The 12233-nt window shown below is 50.0% G+C and overlaps 1 protein-coding gene across 4 annotated transcripts in view; it reads right to left on the bottom strand.

The window, feature by feature from the left end:
* Positions 1-12088, bottom strand: part of FOXRED2 (FAD dependent oxidoreductase domain containing 2) — a 19081-nt gene extending 6993 nt beyond the window's left edge. Inside the window, exons 1-8 of one of the 4 annotated variants that reach the window (XM_075937756.2) lie at positions 11911-12088; positions 10840-11386; positions 8999-9250; positions 7482-7751; positions 5929-6095; positions 4668-4833; positions 3904-4145; positions 1217-1387 (exon numbers count right to left, since the gene is read on the bottom strand). In XM_075937756.2, coding sequence (XP_075793871.2) covers positions 1217-1387; positions 3904-4145; positions 4668-4833; positions 5929-6095; positions 7482-7751; positions 8999-9250; positions 10840-11375 — 1804 coding nt within the window. In that variant the 5' untranslated portion in view covers positions 11376-11386; positions 11911-12088. Of the gene's footprint in view, positions 1-1216; positions 1388-3903; positions 4146-4667; positions 4834-5928; positions 6096-7481; positions 7752-8998; positions 9251-10839; positions 11663-11712; positions 11823-11910 lie in introns of those variants that run through there. The other 3 variants (XM_089781452.1, XM_075937759.2, XM_089781458.1) reach the window with 3 other exon arrangements.
* Positions 12089-12233: the final 145 nt, after the last annotated feature.

Genomic DNA, 12233 nt, shown 5'->3' with positions numbered 1-12233 from the left:
CTCATTCCACCAGCTGTCCATACCATTCCCAATGGAAAGCAGCTGTGGTATGTGTCAGCACAAAGCTCATTTCAGATGGAGAAAGGAAGCTGCAGCTTGTGGGATGCTGAATCAACACCTACCACAGGGTATGTGTAAACTACATGCCTCTGCTGACAGAGGCATGTAAAATAGGCTACCCAGCAGTCAATGAAGTGGGGATTTAAATATCCCCAGCTTCATTAAAATAAAAATGGCCACCGCGCTGTGCTGGCTCAGCTGATTGTTGGCACAGCGAGGCAGTCTAGACGTGGATCGGTTGACAGGGAACGCCTTTGTCGACCGCTCCTGTAAACCTCATTTCACGAGGCATAAGGAAGCAGTCAACAAAGGCGTTTCCTGGCGACAGATCCGTGTCTTGACTGCCTTGCTGTGCTGATGATCAGCTGAGCCGGCACAGCGCGGAAGCCATTTTTATTTTAGTGAAGCTGGGGATATTTAAATCCACGCTTCATTGACTATGTCGGGTAGCCTATTTTACATGCCTCTGTTGGCAGAGGCATGTAGTCTAGACATACCCATACATTCTGAGGCAACAGGACCTGCCAAGGGCCACCCTGATGTCCCTACACTCTTGGGTACATTGGGGCTGCGTCTAGACTGGCATGATTTTGCGCAGATACTTTTAACGGAAAAACTTTTCCGTTAAAAGTATTTGCACAAGAGAGCATCTACACTGGCATGTGCCTTTGTGCAAAAGATTTGCTTTTGTGCAAAAGCATCAGTGCCGGTGTAGATGCTGTCTTGTGCAAGAAAGCTCTGATGGCCATTTTAGCCATCGGACTTTCTTGTGCAAGAAATTAACTTGGCTGTCTACACTGGCCCTCTTGCTTAAGTATTCTTGCGCAAGAGGGCTTATCCCTGAGCGGGAGCATCGAAGTATTTGAGCAAGAACCACTGATTTTGTACAGTACAAAGTCAGAGTTCTTGCGCAAATACTCGTGGCCAGTGTGGTCTAGACGCACCCTAAGATTACAAGCTACTTTGAAACGGATGAGCTCCTGATATGACCCAGCACTTCTTCCTGTTTCATGGAGTGTATCAAAGAAATGAAGACAGTTAGTAGGATTTGCCAGCTGCTCAGTAACCAGAGGGATCTTTTATGTTAACTAATCTGTTGGCCTGATAACATTCTCTCTCACTCAGATCTCCTATCTGCAGCTAGCATCCATGTTACCTGCAAAGAAGCTGCGCAGATCTGTGTCCAGGCAATTTTCTAGGAAGCGTCTGAGTGGGAGGATATGGGCATTTGGGGCAGTCCAGTCTGTCAGGAAATCCTCCACAATATGATGGACAGCATCTGGGCGGGGGAGAGTCCAATCTGGAGGACGGCGCCTCATCTCACGCTCTGTTAACAGAACAGATCATATTAACAAAGGAGAAAATATGCTTTTGTCCTCCTCTTCCAGAATCAAAATGGAATTTGGGAGACCTCAAAGAGATGGGAAGTTAATATTGCAACAGCTATTTCAACTTCCAAACCTTGCTCACCCACACTTGCAACCACTCTGACACTGCACCTCGTTCTGATCTACAGAACGAATCCCAGCCATGCCAGTCCTGGACTCGCTCTTAGCTCTGTCACTGCCTCTCACTCCTGCCCTGAAGCACCCTATACTTTTCCAATTCAGGGGAGGGACGGACGGACACACACACCACCTACCATTGCTACTTTAGCTCTGATCTCTCTGAAGAACCAACCAATCATGTCAAACCGTGCTTAGGCTTTATGTTATTATTAATCATACTCTCTTTTCTTGTAACCCATGCCAGAATTAGTAGATGCCACTCCTTCTAACCTCACAACTGGTTTTTCCTGTGGTTAATAGTTCATATCAGTCTTTAGATCAGGGACCAGAATGAAGGGCCTGAATCAGTTTAAGCTTGGGCTATTTATACAAAAGTCCTTTATTTGTTTGTAGCATGGAACCAGAATATGCGAGCCTTCAGGAAATGGTACTTCTCTTGAGATGTTATAATCTGAGTGATTTCCCTAAATCATTCTCTACTGGAGAAGCGGTGAGAGTCCCTCTGTATCACACCCTCCCATGGAATGGATGCAATCCTTAACCCACAATGGTACACAAACCATTTATGCACTTAATATGCACTTAATACAATATGATCTCTCAAAGATATTGCAGGAAGTTGCCACACACACACACACACACACACACACACACACACACACACACACACACACACACACACACACACACACACACACACACACACACACACACACACACACACACACACCCAGTGCCTGTGCGTCTATAACGCTGACGTACACGGCCACGCCCCCTGGCCGTGTACGTCAGCGCCCCATCCTCCCTTCTCCTTTCGCCGCGGCGCTCTGCACCCCTCAGCCGGGCCCTGGTGGGGGAGCAAGCAGTGGCAAGCGGAGTGACAAGTGGGGGGAAAGGGAGTACATCAGCACCCCGCCCCCCTTCCCCTTCAGCCGGGGCCCAGCTGAGTGGTGGCAAGTGCTGCACCGCTCAGCTGGGCCCCTGCCGGAGGGGAAGGGCGGCGGGGCACTGACGTACACGGCCAGGGGGCGTGGCCATATATGTCACCGCTCTCCCTTCCCCTCCCGCCGCGGTGCTGAGTACTGCAGCCCTCAGCCGGGCCCCGGCGGGGGAGGGGAAAGGGGGTGGTGATGTACACGTCCCAGCCCCCCTTCCCCTCCCTCCGTGGCGGCTGGGCTGAGTGTTGTGCCGGGCCGCCACAGGGGCGGGAGGGGCCCCTTCTGATTGAGGGGCGCATGTCCAGCCCTGGATGGGGACTCAGCAGACCTGGGTCTACCACTTTCCAGCGGGGTGACTTTGGGCAAGGTGCCACCCATTTCCATGCCTCAGTTTCCCCATAATGAACCTGCCCTCCTTTGGAAAGTCAGTTGAGTGCTGCAGATGAGGCGAGCTAGAGGCAATTGCCAATGTATCATTCAAGCCCCCCCTTCCCCTCCCGCTGTGGTGCTCAACTGAGTGCTGCGCCCTTCCGCTGGGCTGCCGGAGGAGCCAGCAGCGCAAGGGGCCATTTGGGCTCCCCCGTGGTGGGAGGGGAAGGGGGACGGGGCGGTGACGTACATGGCCCCACCCTCGGCCGTGTACGTCACCACCCTGCCCCCCCTTCCTCACGGCAGTCCAGTTGAGCAGGCAGCACTCAGCCAAGCGCCACAGCAGGAGGGAAGGGGAAGGGGAAGGGGAAGGAGGGGCAGGGAGAGATGAAGGAGAGAGAGAGGCAGGAGGAGGAGGAGGAGGAGGAGAAGAGAAAGGGAGAGTGAGAGGCAGGAGAGGGAGAAGAGAAAGAAAAAGAGACAGAGAGAGGGGGAGGCAGTAGGAGGAGAGAGCGCGAGCTCAGGAGAGAAGACCTGAAAATCCCATCTTATGATGGGCTAATTGGCTAGTTGGACACTACTCATCAGTGATGTCTTTTGGATAATTGAAGAGCAGTGCTCATTGAATAGCAGTGCTCATGAGTTCCAAAGGAACTTTCCTTCTTACTTCTTGTTCTGTATTCTTACCATTATTTGTACTACTATAGGGTCTAGGGGCCCTAGTCATAGACTAGGGCTCCAATGTACCAGGTGCTGTACAAAGAGATGATCCCTATCCCAAAAGGCTTACAAGGATCAGGCAACAGAGAACAAATGGATATACGCAGATGGGGAGTGGTTAACAAGTATACCAGGAGTCCCAACAGTAGTGGCTAGTATGCCATTGGGGGAGTGACTTCAAAGAAGCAGGGGAGGATGTCTTGTGATGGACTCAAAATTCTCTCTTGCCCTGATCCATCCCTAACTTTCCATCTTGTACCTACAGAATAGTCAGGGTAGAAGAGTGAGGAAGATGTTGGTCAGCTTACCTGTGGGGAGTCGTTTATAGTAATAAATAACAGGGTGCAGGAAGTTAGATTGCCAGGCATGCTGTGCCTCTCCCACTGCTCGGTTGTAGTAGAAGACATCCTTGTCAGCCCCAGAGAAGTTTTTCCCATACTCCATGATAACAACAAAGAGCCCGTTGTGGGTCTGTCTCCCTGTGTGCAATTCCAGCTCTGCCAGGATCCCAACTGGATACTCCTCCAGGTATTCAAATGCTGTGGCATTCCTAGGAGCCACAATCACATTCATGAGATTTCTCTACAAGGAACAATCTAATCAGCCAACAAGGGAGCAAGGCAGCTACACTGCACCCTAGATATCCTCATAGGCTGAGGCTACTGAACAGTTATCAGATGGCAATGACTAAGTTATTATTCATCTGGTATGAACCAGACCTAAGGATGCAGGCATTTAAAAAGCTCAATATCCTATTACAAGACTCCATTATTTCCAGAGCAAGGGACCTATTTCCCTGGGGCTTAAATTCAGCTGGAGCCATCGGGAGCAGAGCTCCAATGCACCTCATGGAGCTGGAGTCTCAAGCCATGGGACTCTGGGATATATGTAGGGAAAATTTAAGCCCAGTTTCTCCCCATCCAAAATAGAGACAGCATATCTCATTGAATGCTTTTCAACAGGGAGAATGCAGGAACACAGTTTTGATTTCAGCAGGTTTTGGTTTGTTTCAGCTTCTAAAGAGAAGGGACCTATTGATGGAGTAGAGTTCAGGGACTATTTACTCACTCACTCTCTCAGCAGAATTATGTCACCCAGGACACTGAACATCTGGTAGAGTCCAGAAGCCTCATTGACCCGTTTGATGATGGAGTTGGTCAGTTGTGTAATGGGGTAAACTGATGATGGCCAGGGGACTCCATGATAACGATGTTCCAACAAGTGATGGACAGCACGCGCTATGACAGCAAGGCAAGAAAGAAAAGGCTCACTTTAAAATACAGCTCTTACCTTTAATACCGTGGTCCCCAACCCAGTGCCCGCGGGCGCCATGGCGCCCGCCGGGCTCTTTACATGCGCCCGTGGAGCAATCTGGGCTGGCAGGTGCCAGCCCCGGGCGCATGGCCGGTCCCGGCCCCGGGTGCGCCGCGCGTGCCGGTGCCGGTGCCGACCCTGACCCCCGCCCCCGGGTGCGCCGCGCATGCCCTGGCCCCGGTGCCGGCCCTGGCCCCATGGCGCTTACGGGGGGAGGGGGGGCGCCGGCCCCGGGCGCGTGGCTATGGGGGGGGGGGCCGCCCCCGGGCGGGCAAGTGTCCCCGCCCCCTGGCGCCCGGCGGGCGAACGGCCACGCCCCCTGGCGCCCGACAACCTGAAAAGGTTGGGGACCACTGCTTTAATATATTGATTCGCACAACAAGGACACAAGCAGCATCAGGACAAAAAAAAGATAGATACTAGACTATAGCAAACCACATGAACTCCAAATCAGTGCTAAGAATTCCCCCCAGGGTTACTCAGAGTGGGCAGTCCTCAGAAGGCTGAGGTGACCCTAGCAGACTGGAAAGTAGAGGAATTTCCTTAAGGCTTTTAGAGAATCATTTCACTAGAGTGGCAGTCTCTCTCAAGAATGAGAATTTGCAAAAAATATTAAGTCCTCTGCTCAAAACTTGGTAACCTTTTGCTCCACAAAAATGGACCTCTCACCCACAACCACTCACAAGACAGGATCCTGATATCAAGAATGTATGTACTGTGTTATATAAGAGATAGAAGGCAGGAGACAGGAAAACAAAGACAAAACAAAAAAAAGATACAACTAAAGATGACAGATATGGGCCCAAAATCTTTTCCATAGCTTGTTCTCTGCTCCATGCCTTGCGATGCAACTGCAAACTGGACATACGCATTCTTACAACAAGAATGTGATATACTAAAGTTTGAAGATGATTTAGTAACATTTGCCTTCACTAATTCACCACTAGCTTATGAATTCTTCCTTCACACCTCAGCCCTTCTTTCCTAACGGTTGTCCATTCCGTACATCCAGCACTTACTTGTATATCGGAATCCATGAATAAAGCCCCCAGCAGATTTCCTGAAGTCGACAGAGTGGCTAGCAGTGCCCAGAACAAAGAGCCCTTGGGTTCCTCTGGACTCATAACTGAGTTTGATGAGAGGATACTTCTTCTTATTCCCTTTCCCTGGCATCAGTCTAAGAGATCTGGGTGCACAAAAGAGCAGATTAAGCCAGTCAGGAAAGAGAGATTTAAGGGTGGGTTGCTGAGTGTGTATGCCAGGTGAGCACAGGTTATGCTCTGGTCATTTTGAAAGATCTCGCTTCCTGGTCCCATTATCCTCAGAAGAGTTCATTCCTTTCTCCAGCCAGTAGCACAGAGAGAGAATTTTGTTAGAAATCAAGCATATCCATTTTAAGGATGTTAAATTGTGGTTAACTGACTAGTCCAGTAGTTGATAGAATTTCCATTGACTACTTGACAAGCACTTCCTCATTTGAAATGTACAGGAGCCCCACTCGGGGCTCTTGTACATTTCAAAGGAGGAATGCAGTACACCCTGTGCAGCCGGGAGCCAGCGGGAAGTCCTGCTGACTCCAGGCTGCAAGTGGGTATGCCTGCTTTGAAATGTACAAGAGTCCCCTGCAGAGGCTCTTGTGCATTCCAGAGCCATGGAGGCTGGGGTCAGCTGGGGAGTCCCCAGCTGACCCCCATTCCGTGCAGCATTTCCCCGGAACCCAGGGTCCTGACCCCATGGATCAGCTGTGTGGCGGCTGCCCCTTTGAAACGCCACCTTGAGGTTTCAAAGCGGCAGCATTGCACAGCAGATCCCCAGCTTAGCTGTGTGATGCTGCCGCTTTGAAGTACCCCTTTTCCCCCCCTCCCCCTTTGCTGCCTCTATCTGATAGAGGCAGCAAGGGGGAAGAATCAGCTAGTCGACACGACTGGTCAACTGACTAGCTGATAAGCATTTGCTTACCAGATAGTTGACTGGTCCTTAACATACATAATCAGTTCTTTTTTTTGGGGGGGGTGGGAGGGGGAGAAAGGTGCTGATACTCCAGGGGAAAAAGTTGTTGAGCTCTGACTGGAGGTGCCGGTACTGTGTCTGGAGGTGCAGTACTGTGTACTGGGCAGCGCCATCACAAAAAAAAGCACTGTCCTTAATCCATTTCAAGATGATTTGGGATGGTCACATTTGGGCCTGAGCCACTTGACACAGTAATCACCCATTTAAGAAGAATTACTGATATCACGTCCAGACTTTATTATGAGATAAAGCAGAGGAAGAGAATGTGTGTTGAAGGATGAAGAACAGAACATTGCTATATACATCTGTATCTGTACACCTCTTATGCAGTCACCAGCTGACAATGCATATGGGACATCAGGGACTCAAGGTCTTCAGCTCCTGAGACATAAGCCTCTCCCCAGGGAACCAAGGAAGCAGGTCTGCAAATTCAAACAACTCCACTTGCTTAGGTCTGACCTCCCATCTATTAGAGGGCAGTGATACATGCAAATTCACACATCCACATATATATTTCCTCTGTGTCTGTTCCTGCCCCCTCCAGGCCCTGGTTTACCCTTACCTGTTGTATATTGAGAAGTCAAACTTCCAGCCCAGGCAGCGGATGACACGGTCATAAGGTGCCCGAGGGGCAAAATTGTCCAGCTCATCTTGTGGGAGAGTGATGGATTCTGCATCTGCACTGCTGTTGCTGTTCTCCAGATAGAACTTGAGAGTGATGTGCAGCTTCCCTTTCTTATCCTTCACAATAGCCATATCTTCCAAGTCACCCTCCAAAAGCCCATCCAAAGACTTCAGCTGGTATGTATCTAGGAGACCATTGTTAATGGCTCTGAGGAACAGGGAAAAATATAAGAAAAAGGAGGGATCTGGGGTTCGAAATCTGCTACTGAAAACATGACGGCTACGTCTACACTGATATGATTTTCCAGAAATGCTTTTAACGGAAAAGTTTTCCATTAAAAGCATTTTCGGAAAAGCGCGTCTAGATTGGCAGGACGCTTTTCTGGAAAAGCACTTTTCCCGGAAAAGCGTCCGTGGCCAATCTAGACGCGCTTTTCCGCAAAAAAGCCTCGATTGCCATTTTCGCAATCGGGGCTTTTTTGCGGAAAATAGTACTGTGCTGTCTACACTGGCCCTTTTGCGCAAAAGTCTTTCGGAAAAAGTCTTTTGCCCGAATGGGAGCAGCATAGTATTTCCGGAAAATCACTGACGATCTTACATGAGATCGTCAGTGCTTTTCCGGAAATTCAAGTGGCCAGTCTAGACACAGCCGACAAGTTTATTACACATTCAACTATTCTTGTCCCGAAGCACACTATAGCTGTTCCACAATCAATGTCTGTTGTGGCTGTCGGAATTTGGTGCTGGTGGCATGCCAGAGTGACAATGCTGGAGACAGGAATCCTTTATGTACCACCCAAGCAGGGACAGCGTGGACAGTGGCAGGGCAAGCTTCCTTCATGCTGCTGTGAGGTGTACATTTGAGGCAATAAAAGGAAAGCTCAGTCTCCATTCAGTCCATAGCCCCCATTCACAGTGTCAGAGTGTTTCATGGTCATTAACATGTTAATCTTCCCAACACCCTCATGAAGTAGGCACTGCTATTATCCCCATTTTACAGGTGGAGAAGTGAGGCAGAGAGATTAAATAATTTGTTCAAGGTCACAGAAGGCATCTGTGGCAAAACAAAGAATTGAACCTGGGTCTCCTGAGCTAATGCTCTAACTAAGGGACTAGCCTCCATGGGCCAGTCAATCCTGGGCCTCCCTCATGATACAGCAAACAAAGGGCCGATTAGTGATTGTAATGATGATCATTTTTATGACTGTTTCCATTAGGAACTGTTGGTGACTCCCCTACCAATTCATTTCACCGAAGTCTCTGAAAAGCCATCAAATGGACAACTTTCAGTAACTGCAAACATGGATTTGTTAAAACAGCAGCCTAATGGTGAAAGGCCTATAGCCCTTTCCTAATCCTCCAAGTCATGAGTCTGCTACACCAATCAGCCAACAGCAATTTCACTTGGTTAACATACAATTCCCATTAAAACTAGGGAAGAGAGCAACCACATACCTTAAATCTCCAACATAGTGGGTAGCCCAAGAGAGGCGAACACGGGAACGGCTCACCATGTGTATGAAATTGGTGACGCCCAGAATGTTGTCTGCTGTCTCAAAGGCCGAGTTGCCCCGGCCCAAGATCAACACAGATTGGCCAGCGAAGTCCTTTGGATTGATGGACACAGATTCATAGCCTTCCACATATTCTGAGCCAGGGAAGTTTACCACATTGGGAACCCATGTTCCAGTGGCTACCAACAATACACTGTAAAGAGAAGGCGTTGTCAACATTAGGGAACACAGGAATTGCCACATAAGCTTTTATCTGCTATCCCATCTCCTGCAGTATCAGATTACCTTACTGCTATCTGTTTCTGGGTAATGTTTTGCAGCCTGCCATGCTGAACCAGCTGTTCAATGTATATGCACTGCTTAGCACTACGTAGCACGGGAGGAAGCATCTTTCCAACTTCAGTTAGTGATCTGCTTATTCTCCTTACCATGAGGGTCAACAGTCCAAAGGCCATTATAGATGTTATACATATAAATGTCTAATTTTCCAAGTCGCCCTAAGCTTTTTATATTAAAAAAAATCCAGAGCCAGTGAGTTTCACAGGTTAATTATATCATGCACAAAAAAGTATTTCCTTTTAGACATTTTAAATGTGTTACCTTTTAATGCAATGCTCTATCATTTTATTATCGGACAGAAAATATCTCAATTAAAAAAATAAACAACAGATTGTGCCAGACAAGAGCGGTTCACTCTTCTCCAGTGACATCTGTGGCCTGGCATGATTTTAGTTAGCTGGATGTCCACTTATCACAAGTGTGGCCAAGTTTCCTATAGTCCCATAAAGTTTGCTTACAGCCACTAGTCCTGGCTCTCAGTGTTCTGTGCTGTTATTTAGCTCTATTTACCCCTAAATGTCTTCTAAGAGTCTAGTAAGCAGTGACAGTGTTGGTAATTCTGCTAGATAACACTGATCACCCATGGTACAGCAAGTTTCTGGTTCAGCACTGGTCAGGTCCTGAGGGTGCTAGACTAGAGATGTTTAACCTCTAGATCATGGGTTCCCAAACTGGGGTGTGTATCCCCCTGGGGAGGCAAGAAGAAATTCTGGGGGGGAAGAGGGAGGCGAGAGGCGACCCAGCCTCCCCCTTTTCCCTGGTCAGTTACTTTTTTTGGGGGGGGGGGGGGCTCAACAAGTTTTGCTGCTATTTTTTGGGGGGAGGTGGCGCGAGGGTCTCTCAAAAATCAAAAAGGGGGCATGATGCCAAAAAGTTTGGGAACCACTGCTCAAGATGTTAATAAAACATGCAGAATCATTTAACAGGCCCTCTGTTCCAGCTGTTATTTAATTTAGGGCAACATCTAAGAGGTGGAAAGGAATATCAGATAATCCCAACTGGCAGCACTGTCTGCTGTTCCAGTTCTGAACCGTCTTCACAACTCTCTGACAGCCCCTCATTCCTAATTTCTAGCACCATGTTACTCCATTTCTGCCCCAAATCCATCCACCACATAATGCACCTCAATCCTGACTTGCTGGTCCAGTTTCGGGCTCCTAAAGAACATCTGGAAACACATAATAGCATTTAGAATCAGATCATCTCAGACTCAAAACTTTCATGGTTTTATGCTAAAATGGTTGCTTTAATGAAATGCCTTTCATATGAGAATAGAAATAACACTTCTCAGCACTTTAAACTGGTTCAGCGTGATGTTGCTCAATCAAGTGTCATGTTGCTCACTTTCCAATAATTATTTGGCATCACCTATAACCCAACAGGCAGCTATGTACTAGGCTTGTGAAAAGTTGCGTAGCTGGCCAAGCCTACTTTGCTGGTTACCTGCATCTGTAGTTCTGGCTGTTATGGTCTGTGAGAATGAAGTAATGGCCATTCCATGACTGCGAGTCCTTCTCCAGTCTCACATGGATGATGGCGGTGTTGTACTGAACTCGGAGCGCCAACGTGGAAGCAAAGTCTTCAAGGTAACGCACCATGGTGTCAGCATCAGGGAAGAAGTCATGAGAGTAGTGTCGGAAGAGCAATCGGTTGTCATGGCTGAGAAGGGAGTTCCAATCATGGCGAAGATTGAACTCACTGTTGGACTTGCCCGTGTGTCGTTTATTGATGCTGATGAGCTTGCGATGGCGTGGGTAGAGGGCAAAGAAGCTGCCAGGTGCATGGCTACGCTCAAAGACCACATAGTCCCGGCCCGCACGCTGGAGGAAATAGGCCATCTGCAAGCCTGAAGGGCCAGCCCCAATGACGCAATAGTTGTGGTGTGGAGGGGCGAAGGCACCACCAGTGCAGGAAGAGCCCACGCAGACGGCAAAGGTCAGGAGCAGGGGCCATGCACACTGGGCAGCGGGCGAGGCCATCGCCAGGCCAGCTGCGTTGAAAACAAAAACCCGTCACGAGCTGCTTTCCAGAGCCCAGCGGGGCTCCAGGCGACTGGCTCCAGGGCTCAGCTGCGGGATGGACGCAGCGCGGCCCCGGCCCTGCAGCCCCACCAGGCGCAGCTACGGGCGCACCGAGTCCTCATCTGGCCACCTCCCGGCCCAGTCCCCGCTGCTAAACCCTCCCCCCCCGGCGCGTCCTTCATCTCCACAGACCCCTCGTGACGGGCCGCGTGCCCCTCAGCGAACCCCCCCTCCAACGGGAAACGGGGCTGTCGCACGTGCCCCCCCTCCCCGCGCGTGCGCTACCCCATTCCACCTCGGCCAGTGCGCAAATGGACCGCGACTGCCCCCCCCGCCAGTGGGGAAATAGTCTGCCCCTGCTCCGCTCAGCTCTTTCAGTGGAGACAGGTGACCCGCCCCTCACGCCTGGCCAATGGGCACGGCTCCCGCCCAATAAGGAAAGGGGCTTGACCAATGTCCGTTCGATTCGCCACATCGTGACGTATTGACGCACCTGAGACGTCAAGCCGTAGAGAATCGATCCAGGCAGCTCCAGTCCGGCTGTCCCGTAAACACCTAACTCGGATCACTGAGCCCCGGCGGCTGCGGTCCTCCTGCGGTGGACAGACTGTACCCCACCAACGAGAAGGGTTGCAAGAGCGGCTATTTCCTCCCCCTCCCGGGAGAGCTGAGCACTGAGTCCGTCAGCTGCTCGGCTTGGAGCTCCCCTCCCTTTCTATTTTGCTGCGTCACATGATGTAGGCGAGCTGCATGGGCATACCCCTGTCACGTGTCGGAGGTGAAGCTTCCCAGGGGGAGCCTTAAAGGGGCAGGCCC

This window comes from Pelodiscus sinensis, chromosome 1 (assembly GCF_052426305.1).
Source record: "Pelodiscus sinensis isolate ZL-2025 chromosome 1, ASM5242630v1, whole genome shotgun sequence".
NCBI classification, from domain to species: Eukaryota; Metazoa; Chordata; order Testudines; family Trionychidae; genus Pelodiscus; species Pelodiscus sinensis.
Note: the sequence above shows the minus strand (reverse complement) of the source record. Positions and strands in the feature narration are given on the sequence as shown.